General features: G+C 45.5%; 1 protein-coding gene across 1 annotated transcript; it reads left to right on the top strand.

Moving 5' to 3' along the window:
• The first annotated feature begins 530 nt into the window (after positions 1–530).
• Positions 531–24,622, top strand: LOC128719889 (myosin-IIIb-like). The gene is made up of 13 exons (XM_053813527.1): positions 531–652; positions 10,684–10,840; positions 13,172–13,327; positions 17,666–19,467; positions 19,537–19,681; positions 19,742–19,892; positions 19,968–20,535; positions 20,601–20,766; positions 20,840–21,074; positions 21,156–21,846; positions 21,936–22,022; positions 22,454–22,624; positions 23,266–24,622. The coding sequence occupies exons 1-13, from the start codon at positions 531–533 to the stop codon at positions 24,620–24,622; spliced, it is 5,808 nt and encodes a 1,935-aa protein (XP_053669502.1).
• The last annotated feature ends 1,544 nt before the right edge of the window (positions 24,623–26,166 follow it).

Below are 26,166 nucleotides of genomic sequence, written 5' to 3'. Positions count from 1 at the left end.
GACTTTACGATTCGTTGGGTAACGTTCCTTTCATTTCATCAATCAAATTAATCATTTCATGGGAAAACGGTTTCCAAATATTGACATTTGATATTCAGATAGGTTGAGCTCAAGCACGCCAATCAAAGGTGTTCGGTTTCCAGTCGACAGCCCTTTTATTGATTAGAAGGTTTACCGTTTATCTTTCATAATCCACGACCCTACGCGCGGGAATGCACCGACATTCCCAATTAATAATGCATAATGAATGAACCCGAAAATAAAAAAAACATCCATCCCTGGATCTAGCTAGTGAAAGCATCAACAGTGAAATGAAAGTTTAAACGGAACGTTCGCTAAGACAGTGCGGAGAAAACGTTCCATCTGACAGGAACCAGTACAAAAGTGTGCAAGATTTGTTTTTGGTTTGATTTTTGCTTCGGTTTTTTTTTCGGTTCGGTTTGGTTTCTGGTGGAGATTACATATCGAAAGTGAGTTGGGTGAAAAATCGGGGTGCACAAAGGGGTGCGTGCGCTTGCTTGGCGCTTTCCATGAGTGGCAATGGGACGAACGTGCGCGGAAGGCGAGATCGTTCCAACATCGTACACAAATCGACGGGCGGAGACCCACTGCGGATAATTCAAAACAAGCTGGAAATGTCGCCACGCAATTGGTAAGTGGTCTTAGAAGGGACATGGTAAGCTTTTCAGGAAAATATTGGATATTGGATCTGGTCGCGATAGGAAACGTGTCGATGCAACCTACTTTTACCTTCACAAACAGGCTTTCCAAGAGTTGCATTACGTGTACGGTGTCAAGACGTGAAATGGTGTATCTTGTCAAAAATAAGTGGAAAAGCGAGATGTTTCTGGGTGGATTATAAGATGTTTAGTATGTTGTGTCAATATCGTACAGCTATGTGTATTAGCGGCAAGAGTTCGTTAAACGTAACCAGCTTGATTGGTGTAGGGAAATGTATGCGATTCCAAATACGGTGCAAGAAATATGATATGAACTGTCATTCTCTCCTTATACCTGGTAACTCTCCATCTAACGCACATCTAACAGCCGGGAAATTGATCTTCTTGTAAACAAAACTGTACTAGCAGCGTATTGTGACTTACGTTCGCCAATGTGTTTTTTTTTCCTTTTTCTTCCTTCCGAATCAACACTTCCTATAAATCATCCCGTGTCATCGCCCCGCATGCATTTGCATATCTAACGAATATACGCTTCCGTACCGATCGTGCAAAGTGCTTCGGAACGCGATTTTAAACCGCGTTCGTCTGCCAACAAAGTTCACCCGAGTACACAGCAACACTGAAAGATGGCTTTTTATCGCGTGATTGCGAGTCATTCTTTCTGCGCTCAGGTTTCGTCTTGTCGCCTAACCACCAGGGCCGGATACGGTGAGCAGCGAGAGTGTGACAATTGGACTGGTACCCTAATGCCATCGCACACGCCATCTTACCTTCCGCTGAGAGAGTGTTGTTTAGATCCACATAAGGAAGCTTCCGGTCGAGAAAAGAAGCGCCCCTGGCCATGAGCAGACTGGCGACAATTGTCACCACACACAGCCACTCCAAGCTTCTACGTATGGTGGTGGTGGTGGTGAATGAATTCAATAGAATAATCGGATCTTGGAGTTTTCGTCGAGTTAACTGAAAGTTGGAGTGCCGCGTCGTGACCCTTTACGGCGGGTTTGATTAATGTTCCCGCACGGTGGGTTGATTAGTGGTGTGGGTGAGTCTTCTGGCCGCTACGCTAGGTCGCGAACTAGATGTATTTATTGTGAATGAAGCGGAAGTACCATTCTTGTAGGTAGCGCAAATCATCCAATTTATATTCTTCCGACAGGCAAGTGGTGAATCTGCTGTTGTAACTTTTCAACACATGTCACGGATTGCGTGTTGTGAGCTTTGTTCGATGACAACTTGAAATCATGTTCCACACAGATAGAGTACAATTGCTCACTTAGTGAGGAGCTAATTCTATTTTTATCTAATGTGTTCCCAAAATTAGCCATTCGAAAACTACCATATCATGATTTTAAATTCATACCATTATCAAGCACTGAACAGGGATGGACGAAACATTGAAGTCCGATAAATTGAAGTCAATTAATCTCTTTAAATACCCTTCGGAAGGTGGCCTCTATTGAGGAAGGTATGATTTGCTCCTATCAAAGCGTACCAACCTTCCGCTCCAGTTGCAGCCAATTATTGGAATGTGTTAATGATACGTGACGGTCACAATAATTATGGTAATGTTTATCGTATCCCTTCTTTAGCACGGGGAACTCACCCATGTCTATATTAACATGAGTGGAGCAACGGTGAAAAGATACGCATCGTATTTATTCAGCCTGTTGGTGTTCCCCACGCCATATCTTCTCTGCGAAGTACTCACATCACAGCCCTTCGAAGCTGCAACACGAGATGGCACTGGTAAAGACAGCGGACAGTGTTGTCTTTCAATCCGGCAAGAGAACTCCATCACCATGAAGTAAATGGCATTGTATTCTGATGCTGACTCGAGCTAATTTACACCTCGTTTAGCGTTGTGGATGTGAAGTTGCCAACGATTCAAGGGTGTTGCAGGGCGTTAAGTAGCTGCAATCAAGCTGCAGGGCATGGGGCTTCTTCGCACCCTCGCCACACTGATAACCATCTTGTTCTGGTCCTATCTTCATCATTAGCTCAGCAAACGCTGCGTGCAATGGTTCTTTTGTGACGGCACAGGCAACGTTTGGTGTACGGTTTTACAGATTGTAGGCAAATTTGTACCCTCGTTGCATCATCGCGATATTGTGTGTTTGCGTAACTGCGTACGGAGCGACACGCATGACTTTAAGCGTCTGCTTGGGAGACTGTTGATTTATGGGTCATTCGTAATGTAGTTATCATAATTGGACACTTGTTCTTAGCGGGGTGAGCATCGTTTTGGAGTAGACGAATCAGAGCTGGTGGATAATATGACTTGACGCTGTAACTTCTTGGAGCCATCAGTCGACGAATTGCTCATGGAAGTCTTGGAAGTCATTTGAAAGTCATCATCATTCTCAAGCACGAAAGGCAGGTTCAGTTTATTTCCGAATCGAGCGAAAGATTCCATTTGTAATATGCATGAATTACAATAATTTCACACGTTCCTGTTTTGCAAATATTATGCTCGCAAATTACAGGGCGCTTCTGTGTGGCCCGCTTTTGCAAACCACAACAGGCAACAGGCGTGGAAAAGCGGTACCTAAATGTACAAAACAGTGGTTAAATTTTGCTCCCAATCCAGGTGCGTACTGGAAGCTACAATTTAGCATGTTTGCACTGTGATTATGCCAGATTTTCCGATGCTCCATTTCGGCCTCATTCTTGAGATTGAGTTCTAAGCCCAACTGTTTGGCATGTGCCAGCTTTTCGCTCTCTTCCGTTCAACGTTCACCGGCGAATTTATGGTTGAAATGGATTTTCGGTTTGCAATAATAGCAGTGATTACCAAATCAGCGAAATGCTGTTGACCCCCGGGTGGATGCTGAAGACGCGCAACCATGCGGCACACGGACGTACGCAGCTAAGCCTCCGGGCTCACGAAATGATGTCGGTCGCAAAACAAATGAAACACGATTCCAAGAACATTGGGGCGGCGGCAAGAAGAGTTGTCTGCTCTGACAGTATCGAATTCTCATTAGATAGAGATCAGTTTTCTGATGAGGTTGGTTGGGTTTTACCTTTTTTTTTGGTATTGAAAACTTTGTACAGACGTAAGCATTTCTCGCAGATTTCACCTTCCAACCCGTAGAAACCGTAAATCTCAACTTTTATGATACGGTGTGCTTATCAGCACGTGCAGTCATCGCACTGTTCGGGCAAACTAGCTCGTTCGGCTTCATTATGTAAGCCTTTAATTGGGAAGAATTTGAGTAGAGCATCAGGCATATTGGGAATTGGAATGGAATTATGGAAATGAATTCCTTTTTGATTCTGGGTTGCAGCTGGCCATCTAACAGCTGGCCGCATCGTTGCCGCAAATAACCCGAAGGAATCAGAAGCAACTGATTTATATTTAGCCAACATTGGACGTATTCGCATGGAGCTTCGATCGATGCTTTTAAATTCCCTATGACGCATCCCGGACGTGTTTGTACAATTTCTCCTTAATTTAGACGATCCAGCTGAGAAGTACTCTTAATAATGAACATCTTTAAGTACTGTGATGATTTGTGCCGGTGAAAGGAAGCTAGTTAAATAAACAGTTTTGGGATATTAAATTTGATCAATTCAAAACAACACAGCGCTTCTAATTAAGTTCCAGAAGCACATCAGTAGTAATCGGTTTCCTATACACATCAGCGGGAGATACTTCACCAACATATACCCACACGGTACAGCGGATGCCGTTTCGCGTTCAATTAATTAATCGTTTGTTTTACGAGAAATACGCTCTACCTAAGCCGAAATAGCAGCTGTCCCGAGGCGCTAATAGTATTTTTTTTTACCGCTCGCTTGCTGTTTTGGGCAGATTTGGGCTCATTAGCGTAACGGGGCAACTCGGGGCGATTGGGTGGGCTGACTCTCTTGCTTACCCCGAAGGGGCCAGCGATGTGGTGTACCGGGCGAATCTCGACTATCGACAGCAGGCAAGGCTGCTGAACTGTTGCGTAATAATAGCCGCTCGTATAGAGATGTATCTCACCGAAGCATTAATAATCACACCTCATGCGCGTAACGCACGCAAATGCATGCTGCAAGGTGTTTTGGAGTGGGACGTTGGGGGATGTGTTACGCTATCGGCTGGTGTTAATCTCGTCTCGTCAGCATGGTTCCTCCGGACATTGATGGTGCAAGCGGCGATGAGGAAGTTGTCCTTTTTTCGACATTGTTTTGCTTATTTTATTGACGTCTACGTTTAGCGGGCCAGCCTTACGCCAGTCGTATGCTCTCGGGACCATAAACCACCTCCACTGCTTTGCGGGGCGTGTGGCGTCATCTATTAACGATGTGGAACCGGGAGCAGCAGGTTGTGCGGATTCGCGCGAAGATTTGAGGGAAGCTGTTAAACTTTTTGACTGCCAACGATTATCTAACCTTTGGCGTTGTTGGGGCAGCCCTACAGTATGATGTTTGGATCGTAAGTTTTTTTTTGTTTTTGGAAAAGTTTGCTGAACTTTCGACCGGTAATGCAGGTAATGCTAATAGGACGTACCGTGGGAAATACTTTATAACTTTTGTTTTTACGGGTGCTTTTCACTTTTTGGGACGTAAATTCATTGGCATTGCTGTTTGGGGTGGTGGAAGTTTTGGCGCTCATTTAGAATGAGCATAACCACTTGTGGAGCAGGGCAGGTGTCGTCTGGAACAAACTCCCAATACATACCAGACACAAGCGGTGTCACAAACGCATTCCCATGAATTCGCATTTCGCATGTAATAAGTCGCGCGTTTAACATTCCACGCGCATTAATGTATTCATGGAACGTTGGATTGGAACTCACGGATAAACGGGGACGTTACGCAGTATGGCGAAGAGTCTAAGTTGAACAAGCGTACAATCAGCGACCCCACGGACCAGTTTGACGCAATTGGGGTTTACATCGTTCGTTTTAGTTTTACTGGGCCGGTTTAATGGGTCTCGATGACAGCTTAAATTGCGTTGAACTCACACATTTTACCATTACGAATTGTTGCGGGCTGGAATTTGCCACACGGCGAATTTGTTCCAGGTTGTGATTCTATTGTGAGAAAATGCCACAAAAGCGTTACTATAATAACGACAATGTGACATCAAAAGAATTGTTCCACCGAGCATCGATTTAGACGCCGCACGGAAATGGGACAAGCAGCCCGGGGGACAATCGATTACATGTTGTACGCTTTTTTGTGATGAAAAACCCTCCCGTTTCCCAATTTATGGAGTAGTTAGTCATTTGCAGTACAAAATGCTGATCAATTATCGATTCCAGTCAGCACCAGACATCATATGGTGATGTGCGTTCGAGTTGGATATTTATCGAGGGGGGGAGCGTAACATGGCATGAAAAGAAAAAAAATCAATTCATTGATTTAATTGGCCCAATGGGGGAACACTGCCCGAGTTCACCAGGTGGCAGTGAAAATGGTTGAAACCCTTCGGGAAAAGCTTTCGTGTGTACAAGTTTTGCAGGCAGGATAACCTTGCCTGTTGGACGTCCGCATTCTGGACGTACTAATTCCACGTGACAGCGATAGGGATATTTAAATTTGTCCCGACCTCCGGTCCCGCCGTTGTTCCAGGGGCTGTGGGCAACAAAACCTGAACGAACGGTCTGGATCCGGGATGGTAAATTGTCGTCCGGAAATTGTGCTTCGCTCGTATACGCAACGGGTAATAAATTTTACGTACTAATTACGACAATAGTGTCGATAGCATCGACGCTATGCCGTTGCTGATAGGAACGACGCCACGTGAGCGTTCGGTCAATCCTACACTTTCGGCATGATAGTGTGCGGTGGATAAATATTATAAATTGATAGCACACAGCAAAGATGCGGCAAATGGTGAGGGAGGAAAAATCGACATCAAAATTGAATTCCCCTGATTGTACCGTTGGATTAGATACGGAAATCAATAGCACTACGTGGTGGCGCATCGATCAGATCCTTAGTGCCAGATGGGGCCATTTTTAATTATACTTTTCAATGCCAGAAACAGAACTGTATTGGGCATTGGAAGGGTTAATCTAGAATTAGCGTGGGTTACAGCGAGTTGCTGGCAAAACAGGGCCAGTATCTCCGTTATCGTGGAATGTTGAGACCATAAATAGGACGATTCGAACAATTAGTGATTATCAATTGCTGTGAACTTCACCACCACCACCATTATAACACGCTAGGGTGAAGATTCAAACAAAGACTCTGGGTACAATAAAGAGACATAAACCAATTATGCTATGCGATGGCAGTTGGGACGATTTTAGCCGTAATTAATTATTTAATGTTTCTTAGACAACGCATTGTGTTAGCTTTACACTCAATCAATTTCAACCTCGCGGACTACAGCAATAGCACTGAAAACAATAATAAACCCAAAAAAAAACGAATGCAATTTCAAGTCAGATCTTATACCGCAAAAAAAAGCACCGAACAAATTTCTCCTCTTCGACACAGCCTGTGCGCGACTAATGCACTCGGCAAAACGGTTCATTGTTGGTCCGATACCGAAACGATTATCATTTGTATGCATTTGGTGCAGGTGCGTTGTCTTTATGCTAGTGGTTCGCAGTATCGATGAACGCATCGCCGTCGGCGATAAGCTGTCCGATATCATTGACGATGGGAATATGCCGCGAGAGCTCATTTAACTGCTCTGCTGAAGCGAATAAGTGGTTGAAGCTTTCTTCACCAAATGCAGTCATCAGTTCAGACAGGTCGTCATGAGAGATATGTAAAAAAACCTTTCATGAATTTCAATAAACATCCTACAATGAGACCAAGTTGGTTTAATCATCTTGTTTATTATTAAATTCAGTTTCATTGCAGAGTTTGCAACACTGCGAATTCGAAGCGACTGTTGGTAAAAGAGTTTATTTTATTTAATTCTATCCACTACCACCCAGCACGATTTCTCGACAAAGGCCAACCGTTTGTGCCCTCTGTACCGTTGAACTAGAAACCTATTTTTTTAAACCACCCAGCGTCCCACAGCCATCCTCCCAGTCTGGAACAGGGAAAGTGAACGTCGGGAACCATGCTGGTCGGCTGGGAATGTAGTTTTTGTTGCGTTTCCAGTTTTTGCCCTCGCATAATTGCTGAATGGGGGCTTGAAACCCATCCAACATACAATGGATTCCACATCGCTAGTGGATTTCGTACAGAAAAAAACGTAAGGTTTCGTGCGTGAAGCGCGAACAAAATTAGCAGGCAAACTGATGCGAACCCCGTACGGGCTGTGTACATTGTCCAGCGGAGCGGGAGAGTTGCTAGCACGACCGGCATTCAACTGGAACGTTCTACCGCGGACAGGTACCCACCGTCCCATTCTTTCTGGATGGGCAAATGTGGATTTACGGTTTCGCTTGTTGTTGGTATGGAAAATAAAAGTTGGTTTTTTTTAAAGGGCCTAGTTATTTAGCTAGATTTCCACGCATTTGCTGTTCTGTTGAGGTGGAATCGTTATGCTAGTGGGACTATGGTTATAGGTTGAACCTGAACTAGAGCATGATGGAGTAGGCGTGAGCAGTCGCTGTCTGCTTGAAACTGAGAGTTTCTATTGTTTTCGGATCAGTAGCAATGTTTGGTTGGAAGCTACTTTTAATGTAACTTCAAGGTTTTCCATTAACATGGGAGAACTTATAAAATGCAGCTTTATTATCATACATTCCTTTGACCGTAATTAGTTAAAACAAAATCAATCGGCCAAATATTTCAAATTGCACACTAGCTTACCAATAGTTGATTCTTCCAGGACTTGACTTACCGTAATTCATTTCAAATAACTATTTTGCTCACCAATTTACTAATTGTTCATCATCGGTAGCAATTGGTACACTGGTTAGGCCATACTTACTGTTGATAATATATTGGTACTTACAACGATTTCTGGATAAACAAATGATTTACATATTGTTCCAAAAAAACATTTGGAAGACCTTCAGCAGTCGATTCAGTAGTCGAAATGACTTGTTTTTGATGTTCTGAATCTTGAAGTTCAGAAATGTTTGATTGATAGTTGTGATTTGTTCTAAAAAGTACTTAACAATCTAACGTATTTCAACGTCTCAACTAAAAATGTGTAAAAAGTTTTGAAAAAAAACTTAATATTTTTAAATGAAAACAAACAAATAGCAAAAAACACCCCTTTAACGAACGAAAGATGGAAAGCTTTTAACATTACTTGATTCTCTTATCGTTCCTGTACACAGATGTTGATATTTGCAATCTACATCCCAATTACGGTCACTGTGTTTGTTTCCTTTGCGCACCAACATCGGCTTGCTCAGCCAATGCATGTTGCGTATGTGTGCCTCAGATACCTCACACGAGTACATAGTGATATCTAATTCACTAAATATGCTCATTTAGTGGGTTGAAATGGTGAGATGAGGAAAAACCGCTTGAAACGCCACTTGCTGGCGGGTTGTAGTGGTGAGAGAAATCAAGTCAAATAAATTGTTTCTATTATCTCGTTATGTAGATTTTATGCGCCGTCACTTACGGTACCGTGTATGATGCGTTTGGGCCAGCGTATTGACGTAGCGTAGCGAACGTTTAGCACGGGTACGCGGGCCTTTGTAAATGGGTGGCTGTCTTGGAAGGCGGGACGAGAAGTAATTGGGGGTGGCAGCTTCCTTTCTCACGCCCACTACATCCACGGTTTCCATGCCGAGCTAAGGCAAGTAGATATGTTGCCCCGATACCCGACCGCCACGCTAGTTCAGCACGCTATGCGTATGGAAAACCCGAACCACTTATGCGCGATACCTATTATGCTCACTCGTTTTCGCTGTGGGGTGTTATTTTTCTTTGATAATATGTTTTTTTGTGTTCTCCTGCATGGCAAAAGAGATGCGTACAAGTGTGTGTGTGCAACAAGTGCCGGTAGAAAGTGGAACCATTCGGTGGAAGTATTTGCATAATGCAGCAGCAGACTGATGCTGGCGGAGAGACATAGTTTGAAAACCTCATTTCCCGATGATGTCCCCGTGGGAGGAAAATCTAATAGAATTGTTGTAGCGGGATAGTGATTTTCACGGTTGCGAGCACGTTCTGCGTAAGGGAAAATTTTTAAGTTAGTGAAATACGTAGCGTTCGGAGTTGATAGAAATGTGCAACCAACGCGTCGGTCGATTGAGGTTAGGTGGAGCAAGTTTGCTAATTCAGCGCTACATAAAAGTTGATCCGCTTGACGCTACTCGTCGACGTTGTTACTGAAAACGATTTGTCCGGATGCTATCGAGCTTGCAACAGCTTAACGAACGAAGCTGCAGATTAATTATAGTTAACTAGTTTCGATGCTGAGAATGGTGAAATGTTCCATTAGATTGTGTAATTTTGGAACAGTTTTTACTGTGACACAGGAAATGACTCATGCAATACATGAATTTTAGTTTAAAAATTAAAACTTTGCTAATTGCCAAAATGCGTCGCAAAACTGTGGAAATGAAAATTTTAATATTTAATGTTTTCATTTGGGTTAGTATCCTTTGAATAGTTTGATCATTTCAAAGCAGTTTATTAGTGTCGTTCAATGAGTTATTTATAGCAACATTAGCGATTTCTTCGGTATGAAAAGGCTACGGTACGAATTTTTGTAAACGTATCGGTAGTTCGGTCATCGCCGAACGATACACACTGACACGAGGAAAAAGAACATGTGCTATGTTAACATGCACTTAAAAGGTGCATACACACACAGAAAGGGAATCGCGGTTGATCCTATTAGATTACACCCTGTCTAGAAGCGGCAGGCAACGAAAGTCACAGCAAAAAGCAGCTAACCGTAGCAACGTGCACGGTCTCGTGCAGTCAATGTCGACACATGCCAGCGCATATGTCCCTCGTCGGCTTAAGCCGTTTATCCTTCCGACCCAGGGTAGCGGACAGGTGCTGGTTCTGGGCCCGCACCTGTTACGATTTGGTCGTACGTTAAACATCTACCAGAGCTAGTGCGAAGGCGGACGTGAACAGTTGACGTTGCTAACGCGAACATACGCTTTTTGGCTTTCTTCAACAGGAATATGGCATACAATGGACTGTCACAGCATGTGGACTTCAGCAGATTGCCGAGCCCGAACGAGCGGTTCGAGCTGCTGGACCTGATCGGCGAGGGCACCTACGGTGAGGTCTACAGTGCGAAGGACAAACACACCGGACGCAAGTATGCGGTCAAGGTAAGGTCGTAACGGCGAAAAGTGGCTGTGCAGTGCCGATGATAAATGAGTATCAATATTTCGTTCCCCAAAAATATGCGTGCGAGAGGTGACATATCGAAGCAAAAGGATAGTAGTTAGTACTAAAATGGTATCATCACACCGTGAAATGTAAAATGGGAAAGTTTAGTGAAAAAACCTTTAACGATGTGTCGCGACATCCTTACACGGGCTCGACAGTAATTACGACCTCAATTAATATATGGTGCGCAGTAACTCTGCTAATGACCAAATGGACGTAACACTTGGCGATTACGCGATTCGTTGTGGTTAGGGTTTTTAAATCAGTTACGACCCTTGATTAAAACTAACAAAAACTACTAAAGCATTGTTTTTTTTCTTCTTTTCTTTCAACGCCGCGAAGATTATCTTGGCCTTGCAAGTGCGCTGAAGTGTTTGTCCGTTTATTGATCTGCGCCTGTGAGAGGATCGCTTTGACGTAATTATACACATCCGATTCGTCTAGTACTACGGTGTGCATGTTTTTCCACGTACAATTGCAACTTCCGCAGATCCGGAGTTTCATGGCGTGGAAGGTCTAACGCCCTTTTTTCGTTCCTCTTTTAGCTGCATGGTGGTAGCTACCTCGGAAGAGAGGTGGTCGCACTGTGAACATTGGCATTACATGATGTAGGCCTCTCGGTGAGACTTTTGCATACAAGGGGGGGAGTTCCGATTGCAGGCTGTTGTAAAACGGTTGTGTGAACGAAAAACGGAAAGCAATCAACACTCGTCGATCATTGGACTAGCGGCAACCGTACCCTCGGAAGAGTTCCGGGGGCCCCAACACCCTCGCAAAACAATGGCCGCTGGGGATGTGTGCGTTTTTTTGCTGTTGTACAACTTTAAACGTACGCACCGTGCGTATGTTTAAACGGTTTGCCGTGGCATGTTAAATTCTGCGTGCCTTTGTATGCTTTTTACACGTTGCTTTACTTTACTACTCCGTTACATGTTTGCCAACACAGCACTAATCGGAAGTGCTGATGGACGGAGCTGGATTAGACGTGAAATCGAGATTTGATGTCGATATGTGAGATGGTTCAACGTCTTTCGTGCGAGAGATGGTATATTTTTGTTTAGTTTGGGAAAGGTTTTTTTTTCCCCAAACCCTCTAGGATTCTTGGACCGTGTGAGGCCTTTCAAATGGAGGAGTTCATTTTGGGAAGCCTTAGAAACGAGTTCATTGCGATTGGCTCGGTGTAGAAATTGATTTTTCACCTGTGGTGAGTTCAACACGTGACGGTCGTTGAAGCTTCAAAGCTTAAAACACATGACGAGCACGTTGTCCACAAAGTACCTTTGGTAAAATATTTGACACAATGTCGCTAGTGTTTGGCCGAATGAGATTCTGAATCATGATTGTAAAAGACTCCTTATACCGGTTGATTGACTCTGAGGATGTATGAAACTTTACCGTAATATATCAAAATTCATTATAATCAAATTTCTGAAGAGTTGAAAAGTCTATATCTCCAAAGATACAAGAACCTTTGGATTGAATTAAGAATTTCCAAAGATCCTTGGATCTTTAACGTTTTAATCCATCTTGAGAAATTCTATGCATCTTTCTAGAATCGAATCATGAGTCGGATGATAATTATTTGTATGAATTTGCTGGCACAAGAGATTCATGATTCACAACACTAGGTGTTATATTTATATAGTATATGTATTGTATTTTTATAATTGTATTTATATTTTAAATTATTAAATCATGTTCTACTAAACTCAGAGCCTCTTAAGTCAAAAGCTTCAGTTACTTTTTTTGATCTGCGAAAGTTTCCTCTGCTTTTCACGTATCATACACAATCTGCTGCTCCATATTTCACATTGTTAGAAGATTCACATGAGTATGCTGAAGCCTTTTCAATATGGCAACGCACTAGATGTGTGTGCAGACCTTGCAAGGCCAGTCAGTAAAATTTCCGAAAGGTTCAATTAGATCCAATCTTCTCATCATCACCATCAGTATTACTATGATTATACTCGCTCGCCGGCTGAAGAGCTGGCCGGCGGGTGGAAGGTGGCAGTGATCAATGCTATTTGGCTTTTGCCGGGTTTTGGAAAAAAAAAACTATAAAAGGGTGATTTTACTAGTTTTTTTTTCTTCTCCCAACTACAACCATCGGTTAGCTTAATTTTCATTTCTACTATGCGTAAAACCGGTTTCACTAAATTATCTTCACGATTTAAGTGTTGGAGGCACGTTTTTACAGGAGAGATTTGATGGTGAGCTGGGGTTTTTTTTTGCTTAATCTTTAATCTGTTCCATTCTTTCTTGTTTAACAGATCTTGGAGAGCATCGCCGATAATATCGAAGAGATCGAGGAGGAGTATCTGGTGCTGCGCGATCTCTCGAAGCATCCCAACATACCCGACTTTGCCGGTCTGTTCCTGAAGCGTGGCACCACCGTCGAGGATGACCAGCTGTGGTTCGTGCTGGAGGTAAGCGGTTAAGCACAACAACTTCCCATACGTCGTCCAGCAGCGATGCGGACGTGCCAGACCATAAGTTTTAGCTTAAGCGATGTGGCTCCGTGTGGCTAGCAAAGCGCAACAGGGTGGCCCGTATTGAGATCAGTAGAGTGTTTGTCACTGTACCGTGGGGGCCGTGACCGAGAAATGATTGCCCCTGTCCCCCCTCCCCGGGTGGAGGGCCAAAATGAGAGAAAATTATGATGTTTGGATGCTAATGTGGGGTGTCGGCTCGCGCTGGTAAAAGTACGTGTTTTTGGGCGGTTGAAAGTCGTCATCCGAAAGGCACGAATGTCGGAAGGAAAGCAAAAAGAAGATGATGAAAAAGGGTGCGGTTGAAGGAGAAGGCGAGAGTGGTCGTTGTTGGCCGCGTCGTATGGTGAGGCATCTCGCTCGGTAGTTTACCCACGTGACCATGAACTTCCGCCATTGGGTTGTTTGTGCGTAGATCGGAAGTGTCGGACATTATTCATCAGGTGGTTAAAGATTTCGTTACACCGTCAAGAAGAGGTCGAACGTACGATGATGACGACGTTGAGTTGTGGGTGCCCAGGGAAAGCGATGTATTTCGGCCCAAAGTAAACATTTACACCAGAAAACAGGAAAGATTGGGCTTGTACTGTGAAGGAAAAAGCGAAACTCGAAACAGACGATAGGGTGTAGAGAGCGAGCGAAGACGTTAGTGAGCGTTTGCCGGAGCTGATAGTGTTGTCGAGATAAGGCGTGGGGAGGGGAAATTATTATGCATCTCGGCCGAGATGGGTGAACATGTTTTGTGCAGTGTTCCGTTTTGCTTGTTCCGTGCGACGGTCCGAGAAATAATAACAACAAATAGAAAGAAAAACACACGCACCAGGCTCGGACATTCGGAAGACGAGCAAAAGGTTCAGTCAGGTTCAGCCGGTCAGTCGATGAAAAGCGATTCTGCGTGGTGGATGGGACTTTACCGTGCCGTGTGCGGTTGTGTGTGTGCGTGTAGAGGACCGTGTCCGTTGGTGACTTGTCGCAGCAACGTGCAGCACGGTAGCACAGTGGCAGTAGCAAGTGAGACATTCCGACATTGCGCGTGGTGCCATTATTTACGGCCATCGATACGGGGTGTGCAACGACCCCGTCACCTTACGAGGGTGACTAACTGTTTTACTGACTGTGACACGGACTGGGACGATGATTGTGATTGTGATAATAATACGGAAGGTACGGGATGACTCTATGGGACGTGATAGAAAGACTTGCGACCGATACGATACGATGACGGGAAAAGGACGGACTAATCCATTGGTGGGTGTCATTCAGAAGTGTAGCCATATTGTTGGAAGTGTTGGAATTTTTTTGCATGTTTTGGATTGGATCTATTGAAGAGTTTGGTTCTTAATAAGTGTGTTACCTCTGAACAACTTTCAATTGGAGTAGCTTAAACTTTAATTTCGAGTTTGAGGTGCAAGTTACAGGTTGGATTCGCAAACAGGCTTTGCCATAAAGTGCACCATAAAAATGTCTCAGTTGTAAAAGATGAGCATGACTTTCTTCGCAGCAAAAGTGAAGACATGGATTTGATTTATGGCGGACCTGAGCGGTTCAGCCAACAAGTCAAGCAATCTTAGTGATATTCCCTTACGATGAAACAAGGTCAAGTTCCGCTTAGCAAAATCAGTGTAAAACAAATAGCTTCAACTCAGTTATCGTTTATAGCCAGTCCAGTCTTTAACAAGTTGTATTTTTCGGGTTAACTCGTAAACGTTTCACTTTTGCTACATTTTGGCAAGATAACCATCGCACTTATTGGCGCAACCTTGAAACAGTTTCCCGGCCGGAATCTCGCCGGAATAGGCCGCTGGGAGTCGCGTATCCATGCAATGGGCAACGTAGTCCAAAGACCGCTGCTAGGGCAATCGAAAACTAAGATCGAAAGCTCGTTCGGCGCGAGTACTTTCGTTTTTTCTTCGGACATTTGGCATAGCCGTTGGTGTTTGAGCACTTTTTGGGTCTGAAGTTATCTGGCGCACTTCATCTGCCGGGTGTTTTCACCCGTCGTTGTGGATGGAACCACGGCGTGGAAAGAAAGTTCAAATTAAAGCAACACTTTTGGTCGGTTCGCTTTCTGGTGGCCGGAGATATTTGCAGCCGAAAGGTGCTTTGACGTCTCGTGCATTGAGGTACATCGTTTTTACCCTTCATCTTGACGTTCGGATGGAAGGCGTTTTTGTTGCTAAGTACGGTAGCGCCTACGGGGCAATGATGCTACGTGCGAAATTTGAGACGCTTATTTATTTTTGCAGTATGCCGTATTTGGCAAACACGGTTCGTACCTTCGTCGAGGCTTCCTAATCCTTCCACCCGAACGGCTATTACCTTCAGGGCTAGAGTTTCAGACGCGACAAGACAAGAGTGGTTGATTCCATCGATTATAAATTCCGTAAAGACAGTTTTTTGGCTACGGTGCAGGCTTTAGAGGATGGTGCGTATGAAAGAGTTGGACAACATGGAGGACGGAATGGTAAGAGATAAATCGAAGGCGACGTATAAAAATGAAACTGATATCCGCCGCGGGTCCGTGGTGTGCGAGAAAGGAGGTTGCCAATAAAAGATTGAAACAAAAAACCCCACAACTACGCACCAGGCGTGGTGTGTATGAAAGTGGAAGTGACAAGGCATTTTTTGGAACAGGTCTTGCTTTTAAAGCTGCTTGCGTTCTTTTAACCACCTGATGGTAACGCATTGGGTGAAAAAATGGGACAAATCATGCCCAAAACGGCCGCCGCTTGAATGGAACTCTGTGACACGAAGAGTTCAATGCACTCACACGCCGGGAGTGCATTTGTCCGCACACGAAATGAAAGATTATTTTTGGCTTGATCGCTTTCACCCAATTCGCCCATTAAGTTGCGCTTTGATGGCTTTAAATAGGGAGCAGAAAAATTGGACGATTGAAAGAGATAAACACACCAAGTGGGATGTCTCCCCAAAACAATCCTAACGAATCGTTTGTGGGTTTCAAGCAATTTATTTTCATATTAACGGTATCTTGCTTTCTCGTAGTGCCCATGATATGTTGGGGCAAAATTTCTCTACATATTGATATGCGCCATCGCTGGGTTTCACTACACGCTTCCTGCTGATAACAACAATTAATCGATTTAATTTAGTAGCAAACATGTGTAAACCGGGTGCAGAAAACAAACTTTCCCAGTTGCGGAAGAGCTGTTAGTTAATTCTCATTAATTTTGCAAATATTTTCCAAAATTTCTACATTGTCTTCCGATTAAATGCCGCCTGTGCGAACACCCATTCGGAAAAGGATGTGCCAAAGGAGGGTGGGCAAACGTTTACGGTTTCAATTACGGCGAATTGGAGCGATACACGGCTTGATGTCAGGGAAGCAACGAACCATCATGCCCCGGTAGCGTTTATTTGCTTGTTGACATAACTTATTGCATACCCATCGCCGCGCGATGATTGTTTGGAGCTAAAGTCCATCTGATTTGAGATCCAATCGCGTCGAGTCGGTGCGGACAAGATAGTATGCAATAAATTTCCTACCCTTTCTCACGCATTGTCACGAACTCTTGGGGTTTCTCGTCCGACTCGGGCAAGATCGGGGACTAGAGCACAAGTCTACACACGCTGGAGGTGAAGTTTGTGGCGGTAGTCACTAAACAAACACCTCTGCTGGAAATGCGCAAAGTGGATATGACGAACGTTCGCATAACAGTCTTATACGGTCCATTATCTGCTATTGCTCTTGCTCCCTTTTTCCTACCAAGATCTCGATTGCATCAGTAAACCGTACACGACGGAAGCTTTCTGGACATCTGTACACCGTGCGGCAGGGTGCACCGAGCTGATGGTGACTTCAAATCGATGACCTGCAATGACGGCACACCATGTTTCGGTCTTCTGCGTGGGATTTCCTATCGCAAACAAGCAGAACCACAATTGTATGAAAATTAAAATGGCCGAAATTCGAAGTAATAATGACATTATTATACCCGGTCGATGGAATTATTTGGTGCTCGGTGAAGAAGTGCACTGTAAAATTTCCCCAATTTCGCATGAATGACCGTTGCGCAACTTGTGACGGTAAAGGTTTGAGACGGGAAGTGGTACCAAATGCAGCACCCGGTAGCGTGACTAGTGCTTCGTACTAAATCTCTCGTCTGGTAGAGCCATATCGGACAGTAGTGGTGCCGGTGGGGTGCAAAATTAATTTTCCGCATGGGTTGCTTTCCTTCCTCATGAGCATGATTGCATAGAGTACTACTTAACCTGACAGTTTTCTGTGTCCGTTTCTCGTCCACATTCATTCAGCTATGCACCGGAGGCTCCGTGACGGATCTGGTTCAAGGTCTGCGCAGTCGTGGATCACGCCTGTCCAACAATCAGATCGCGTACATACTGCGGGAAACGGTACAGGCGCTAGTGTTTCTGCACGAAAACCACTGCATGCATCGGGACATTAAGGGTCACAACATACTGCTGACGGAGACGGGCCATGTGAAGCTGGTAGACTTTGGTGTGAGTTCGCATCTTGCTGCGACGATGGCCCGGCGTAATACGAGCGTCGGCACACCGTACTGGATGGCACCGGAAGTGATCGCTTGCGAACAGCAACTAGATCAATCGTATGACTCCCGGTGTGATGTGTGGTCGGTCGGAATCACGGCGATAGAGCTGGCGGAAGGTGATCCTCCACTTTGCGAGCTCCATCCAATGCGGGCTCTGTTTCAGATCCCTCGTAACCCACCGCCGAAACTATCGCATCCGGAACAGTACTCGTCGATGCTGTCCGACTTTATCTCGGAGTGTCTCGTGAAGGATCTTGAACAGCGCCCATTCTCGAAGGAATTAGTCACACATCCGTTCCTGAAGAGCGTCGGTCCGTATGTGGATCAAATACGGCAAGATCTGCGATCGGAGATTGCTCGGCAGCGGGAGGATGGTCGGACACCGAGTCAAGCGATAGCTACCACAAAGTACGGCAAGCTGAAGTCAGACCGCAAGTCGAAGCCTCAGAAAATGTACATGGACGATCTAGCGGCGTTGGATGTGCTGACGGAGGATGCAATTGTAGAACAGTTGCAGAAGCGTTACGAAACAAATCAGATCTACACCTATATAGGGGATATATTGATCGCGGTGAATCCATTCAGTCAGGTGGGTCTATATACGACACAGCATCAGCGCAAGTATACCGGACAGGCACGATCGGACAATCCACCTCACATCTTCGCAATAGCGGATGCCGCACACCAAGCGCTAGTGCATCAGCGTCAGAACCAGGCGATCGTGATATCAGGCGAGAGTGGATCCGGTAAGACGGAGAGCGCCAACTTATTGCTGAAGCAGCTCGTTTACCTCGGCAAAGCGGTTACAAAGAACTTGGAGGAGCGTATTCTGCAGGTCAACCCAATCATGGAAGCATTCGGAAATGCGCGTACTGGTATCAACGCCAACAGCTCTCGGTTCGGTAAATATCTGGAGCTGACAATGGCGCGAAGCGGCAAAGTGAATGGTGCGCGCATCTTCGTCTATCTGCTGGAGCAAAGTCGCGTCGTGAAGCAGGCTGAAGGAGAGGGCAACTTTCACGTATTTTACTACATGTACGACGGTCTGCAGGCGGAGGGACGGCTAGAGGAGTATTACCTGCATCCATCGTACCGGAAGACCCATCGTTACCTACAGGAGACGGCAACGCTGCCAAAAACGAACGTCGATCGGTGGAAGCAGCTGTTGGCGAGCTTCCGTGTGTTGGGTTTCAAGGACGATGAGGTGGACATGGTGAACCGAGTGTTGGCCGCGATACTGAACCTCGGTGATATTGAGTTTGGCGAGATGGATTCCAACGACAATACGGACAGTCGGGCGCGAGTTATCGATGTGGCTCCAATGCACCGTGTGTCGAAGTTGCTTGGTGTCGATTCGGCCGATCTATTGGAAGCACTCTCGTCCAACTCGGTCGTAACGCGGGGTGAAACAATCACGCGACACAATAACGTGGCGGAAGCATGTACGGCCCGTGATGCTATGGCGAAAGGATTATACGGTCGATTGTTTGATTGGATGGTCAATCAGATCAATCTGCTGCTAGTACCAAACAGAAATAGCAGCAGGTATGTTGAAGGCTTGGTTTTGTAAACCTGATATGATGTCTAATTAATTTTGATTATATTTTCTTACAGCCCGGAACAGTTAGCTATTGGATTGTTGGATATTTTTGGGTTCGAAAACTTCAGCAAAAATTCCTTTGAGCAACTGTGCATTAATATCGCCAATGAACAGATACAGTACTACTTCAATCAACACATTTTTACATGGGAGCAACAGGTGAGCTTAACGTTTAACTACGAGATCTTGAAGTTACTGATTGAAAATTTGAAACTACAGGAATACATGGCAGAAGGCATACCGGTGGATTTGGTGGAGTTTGCCGATAATCGTCCCGTGCTGGATATGTTGTTGAGCCGCCCGTTAGGACTGTTGGCATTGCTGGACGAGGAATCACGTTTTCCGCGTTCAACGGATCGATCATTGATTGGTAGGTTGATCATAGGTTGGAAAAATCTCCCTCGAAGTGTACTAATAACGTTGCTTGTTCAAATTTTATCGACAGAAAAATTCCACAACAACGTGAAGTCCAAGTTCTACCAGCGTCCCAAATCAGATGCAGTCTGCTTCGCCATCCACCACTTTGCTGGCCGGGTGGTATATCAGGCGGACGGATTCCTGGAGAAGAATCGCAATTTCCTCCCCGCAGAGATCATACAGCTGATACGGCAAAGCCAGTACGACATGATACGCTTCCTGTTCCAGTGTCCTATCACGAAGACGGGTAACTTGTACTCGGCCATTCAGGACACCGGTTCGCGCCAGAATGTGCCGAGTTTCATCAAGGTGGACACGAAGGAGAAATTCAACTCACGCGGTCTGGCATCGCAGTCGCGGGCCCAGCAAACGGTGGCAACCTATTTCCGGTACTCGTTGATGGATCTCTTGCAAAAGATGGTTACCGGTACGCCGCAGTTCATACGCTGCATCAAGCCGAACGAACAGAAGGCCGCCAAATCGTTTGATGCGGCGAAGGTGTTGAAGCAGCTACGATATACCGGTGTGCTGGAAACGATCCGGATTCGGCAGCATGGGTTCAGCCATCGATTTACATTCGCTGACTTCTTGCGAAAGTAAGATACTAGCAGACCATGCTTAATTTATGGCGGTACTAACAGTTTTGCATAATTTCCCTCAGGTACTGCTTCCTGGCGTACAGTTTCGAGGAACGTGTCGTGTCGAACCGGGAGTCTTGTCGATTGCTGTTGGTGCGCCTAAAGATGGACGGATGGGCGCTTGGCAAGTCGAAGGTGTTCCTCAAGTACTATCACGTGGAATATCTGTCAAAGTTGTACGAGGAGCATGTACGTGTGATTGCGGGTGTTGGGCATGATTCGTTTGGTAGATGTTTAATTGGGCTTGTATTTTCCACTGTAGGTACGAAAGATAATTTTGGTGCAGGCTTGTGTAAGACGTTGGCTAGCGAAGGCTCAGTACAAACGAGAGAAACAACGCGTTGCGCTGAGTGCAGTCACGTTGCAGAAGCACGTCCGTGGATGGTTAACGCGCCGCCGGATGCGAATACTGAAAGAGAAACAGGAGCGCGAGCGGGAACGTTTGGAACAGGAAAGGCTCGAAAAGGAACGTTTGGCAAAGGAGAAAAAGAACAACGGTATGCTTCGTGCTATTTGTACATGCGAGGTGAGAATCGTGTTATACTAAACGGTCCCTTTTTTTGTCCGGTCTATTGCAGAGCAAAACAAGGCAAAACAGGCACTGGCGAAGGCGAAGCTAATACATCAGCTGTCGAACCACCAGCTGGAGGCGAAACACATCCACGAGAAGCGCAGCGTGGACATGAACAACAAGGAAAACGAGCGAGCCGCCATCGTCATCCAGAGCTATTATCGCGGGTACACCATCCGGAAGATGCGCATGACACCGGAAATCGAAGCCAAAACGAAATACATCCTGGGCATCGCGAAGAACCGCGTGGAAGCGCAGCGGATGATGCAGAAGGAGGGCTTCACGAAGGAGGACGCAGCGCGCATCATTCAGCGCTACTACCGCACCCAGAAGAGCAAACACAACAGCAACAATCGGGATGCGATGGCGGCAGCGGTGGCAGCGGTGGCCTCCCGGAAAGGACCGGCACCGCAACCGCAGCCGAAACCGCTCACCACGAAGGACCAGCAGATGGATCTGATCGCCTTCTCGCAGAACGTGCACATGCTCAACCAGGAGGTGCACAAGAACCTGCGCGTGAACAAGGCCGGCGTACCGCTGGAAGCGATCGAGAAGCTGCCGAACGATTACCGGCGGCCACCTGGGTTCGTGCTGGTGCCGGGACTGCTTGGTACCGTACCGGGCGGTGACTGTGCGAAATATAGCTCGCTGCGAAGCATGGACTGTGACCACGAGATGACAAAGGAGCTAATACAAAGGTAAATTCGGGTCGGGGTTCGGCCGAGGGCCGTGCGATAGTAACTCAATATTCTCTTTCGTGTATTCCCGTGGCTGCTATAAAACACAGAAGTCCACCGCCCGCAGCCGACTTTGACGACATCTCCCCGTGGGATATGCCGTTCTACGAGGTGGAACGCAACCTGCGCTCGCAAAGGTTGTTGCATATGTTTCTAATGCTTCTGCTAGCGTTTTCGTTGTGCAGTTGGTTTATGATCTGGATGTACGGCTGAGGGAAGAATGCGAGGGAACTGAGAGAGAAAGAGAGAATAGAATGAAAGGGAATCCGTGTGAGTGTGTCGAATGTTGTTTTTGCGTTGTTGTTCACTGAATGGCTAGCTTGGGCGTAGCTGTGCGATATCGCATAAGTAGAATGCCAGAACGTTGCTTTTTGGATTTTTTCTAGCACATTAGTTCCAATCGAAGTACCTTTGTCTGTATGATGTTCGCGGTTAATTCCCCCGTGTGTTCTCGAAGTATTGCTAGCGGCATTTAGACTGTTTAAAGATTTAAAAAGTTTATATTTGAATATCCAAAATTGTTAGTGATAGTCCACTTATATAATTCTTTGGAAACTTGCTCTTTTAGGCAGCGAAATATGCAGCAGCCGCCACAGCGTATTGACATCAATCGAAATGACATCTTGGGCGACCGCAAGATGGAGCTAGGCGATCGTAAACAGCAGCTCTCCAGCAACTGGCACCAGGCATTCCAGGTGACGGAAGGAACGCCACAGGATAAGTTCAAGGGTCTTGCAAGGTAAATATAGGAGAACGGGCAGATGATTCCGTGCCCTGGTGGTATTGAATTGTCTTACGATCTGAACTAACCTGATCTCTTTATACTCTCTACTACCATGCTGCTTAACACATGCTACAGAGCCCAACTGGGATTGATGAACAAAATTGCCCAGTTCGATAGAAACAATAATAACTAATGATAAGAAATCTTGCTATTCGAAGTTTCTGCACCTTTACTAATCTATTCTAACCGTTTGTTTCCTATAACTAACCGTCTAACACCGTTTTCCCCGCCAAAGTCCTCTTAAGAACAAACGAGCATTAGCGATTAATGGTGATGTGCACGAGTCTGCCTTCGTCCCGAAGAATCGATCATTTCTCTATAGCAAATAGACGATGATAGAATGATTCTTACAGGTAATATTGTGTAGCGAAGCATATTAACTATGAAACTATGCAGCTTTTCGTGTCCTTTCATTACACTTTACCATTACATTCGTAAAATCGTTTTAGCAATGTTGTGTGTAAATAATTGGTGAATTGTGCTTTAAAATCTTCCATATCATACCATTTGCTGATTAACACATTGGCGTTGTTGTGACATTAATGTGGATTCTAGTTCAATTAAATTAAATTGTTGCGTTTTTTGTTCCCCATCAGATCTCCTCAAAATCAAAACGAACCGGCCCATATTCGCAGCATTCCAGCATTCAGCTATCTCAATCCGAACAACCAGCAGATCCTACGCTACTCACCAAACCAACAGCGCGACTCAACGGGCGAACCGACCAATCCACCCCATTCGAGCCCAGTTCGCCAGTCGCCTGTCGAGCCGGCACGTGAAGCATCCACGCCACCCTCCCGGCTCGGACTGCTCGGGCTCGGTGGTGGTGCCGCCGGCAAGAAAGCGGCCAAGGCAGAGCTGAAGGCACGCGAGAAGGAAAACAAGGAGCGCAAAAAGCGCGAAAAGAAGGCCAAAAAAGAGAAGGAAAAGGCCGCAGCTAATGGGCTTACACCATCGTCCACCTCGTCGTCTGCAGGATCCGCCCTGTCGAGCGGTGCTTCCTCGGGCGAGAAACAGCGTAAGGAACCGGCCGGAAGGAAGAAGCGGTCCGATCAATCTGCGAAAGATTCGCAGCCGGTAAGCCGGTTTGCGGGCGTAGACGACCAATCACTTCACGAGTATCACCAGCAGCAGCTCCAGCAACAGCAACAGCAGCAACAAGTACCTCAAAAGCGCTTGATAGAGCATCACGAGTATCAGAATATTTCGGAAGAAACGAAAATCGATAGTAAGAGTCCGGTGATGCGAATGTTCGGTGATACGAACTTCCTGGTGAACCATCGGCGCAAGGCGGCTGAGCAGAAACAGCAACAACTGGCGCAGCTGCAACAGGTACAACAATACCAGAAGCAACAACTACAGCAGCAGCAAAAAGCTCGTCAGCAGCAGCAACAACAGCAGCAGCAGCAACAACAACAACAGCATCATCATCAACATCTTCCACAAAACAACGAAAGATCCGGTTGGCGTCAGCCGGAGCTGAACTGTGGGCAGGGCGTTTGCGAGCTGTTGAATGGTGTGTACCGGTTCAGCCCGCACGTTACCTCCTTCGCTCAGATGGATTCCAAGAGCGCAAGCAGCCTGTCGGACGACCGGTCCACGCTGGATAAGGATTACCAAAACTTCAATGTTTCCAAGTACCTGAACATCGACGTGAAGGGCCCGCTGCATCATCAGCGCGAACGGGCTCGGGACAGCGGTGTCCACGAGCGGGACGTTAGCTCGAACAGTTCCAGCCTGAGCACGGGCAGCAGCGGCATGAATTCGCTAAATTCGTTCGATTCCGTTGAGCAGGCTATCATCTTCCAGAAGGATCGTAACGCCGACTCGTACCTCGGACCGTTCAACTTCCGCCAGCTGCTCCGGCCAACGCAGGGCCCGACGGAGTCGCTCCGCAAGCGAAAGGGCATCAATCCACCGTCACCACCGCCACCGCAGCGGGGCAAAAGTTAAGCAAAGCCAGCTTTCACAGCTGCCCTGGTTCCGTCCACCGCCGCGAGTTGACCGCCTGAGTCGAGCAGATTGCCTACATTTGGGCGGAAGCGTAAGTGAAATGCAACGAACCAAAGAACCAACGAGCAAGCCCCATTCGGAGTATTGAGCTTTTGCCGGGTGTGGGAGATTCCGGACATCCGGCTGTCTCGTTACTTTATACGGTAGTTAAGCAATGTTCTAGAAGGAGTTAGAATGTGCTGCCTTTCGGCAAGCGCCACAAACCACGAACTGCATGTTCGAATAATGCGAAGCAAGAGTTTGACTATCGATTTGTGGTCCACCGACATGGAAAGCAATTACTCGGCGGTCTAGACGAGTTTTACCATAGTTTAAAGGCGACCGTAAATTCCTCAACAATACGAAAGAAAAATATCGTGAGGCACCGCAAAGAATAGCAATCCATCCACGAAAAGCAACAGTTTCTTCACGCGAATTTGCCCTTGTGTAAAGGTAATTTATTTATCGCACGTTACCCACAACCTTATCTGTTCCCGTTTCCAGTCACTTGATTATTCGTGCTAGGGAATCCACCAGACTGGAGGGAAAAAGAATAAAATTACATTTACGAATAAGCAATTTGGATACTCTCTGCTGGACCACCTGGAACAAAATTTGCAATGACAGAATTTGCGCGAACTGAAAGCATGCAACGAAAGGACAAGATGTAACGCGAACCACAAAGCAAAGAAAACAAAACAGAAACCGTTTCACTCAATTGAGTAACGGTGGCACCGTGACCGTGGTTGAAAGTTGGTTAAGTTAGCAAATAGCCGATAACAGTACAATTCAACGAGGTAGAAAGAAGATAAATTTTTCGATGATAAAAAAACGGGGCAAAACGAGGTGAAAGTTTAATGGTTCGATCAAATTTATAATGATGTCTGTACGAATCGTTTCCCTTTAGGGATGAGCATGAATTCAGTTTGATGAATTACGTTACGGGATTTATACGGTTTTGAACTGTTTAGCGTTTAGATATTAGGCAATAGGTTTGGTTTTGAAAATAAAGGCAATATTAATAATTGTTATAAAAATGTGAGTCCAATAAACTATATGATTTTCCTTAAGTTTGAAAGAAAAAAGAAATATTCGAAGCAAATATATGCCACGTTTCTATGTCATTACAGGGTTTTTCAGTAGACAGGATGTGGCAATTATAGTTTACAAGAGGGATAAAGAGATCGATAGTGAAACACAAAAAAAAAACGAAACGACAAGCCTTGATATGGCAAGCGGTACACAATTTAGTGAATGCGACATCGATGAGGCATATAGGCGAGTTTAAGAGTTGAAATTTAAAAAACAGTTTTTTCTCGAAGTGGTAAAGAAATGATGTACAGAATAGAAATCAATTAACTTTGTTGAATTATTACAATTACTTGTGCATTTTTGCCCTTCGAAATTGAACGTCAATAACATCAATTTATACTTCAACTCTTCCCGCCGATATGTAAACCGTCGGTCATTGTTTCATTAAATAAATTGTGCACTACCACTTGTGT

This window comes from Anopheles marshallii, chromosome 2, assembly GCF_943734725.1.
Source record: "Anopheles marshallii chromosome 2, idAnoMarsDA_429_01, whole genome shotgun sequence".
Taxonomy (NCBI): Eukaryota; Metazoa; Arthropoda; class Insecta; order Diptera; family Culicidae; genus Anopheles; species Anopheles marshallii.
Note: the sequence above shows the minus strand (reverse complement) of the source record. Positions and strands in the feature narration are given on the sequence as shown.

Bases quoted from the DNA above. Each gene is read 5' to 3' on its own strand.
- LOC128719889 (XM_053813527.1), top strand. From the start codon at position 531: ATGAGTGGCAATGGGACGAACGTGCGCGGAAGGCGAGATCGTTCCAAC. The intron at 13,328-17,665 runs GTAAGCGGTTAA...ACATTCATTCAG, and splicing joins AGCTGTGGTTCGTGCTGGAG to CTATGCACCGGAGGCTCCGT. The intron at 22,023-22,453 runs GTTGTTGCATAT...TTGCTCTTTTAG, and splicing joins CGCAACCTGCGCTCGCAAAG to GCAGCGAAATATGCAGCAGC.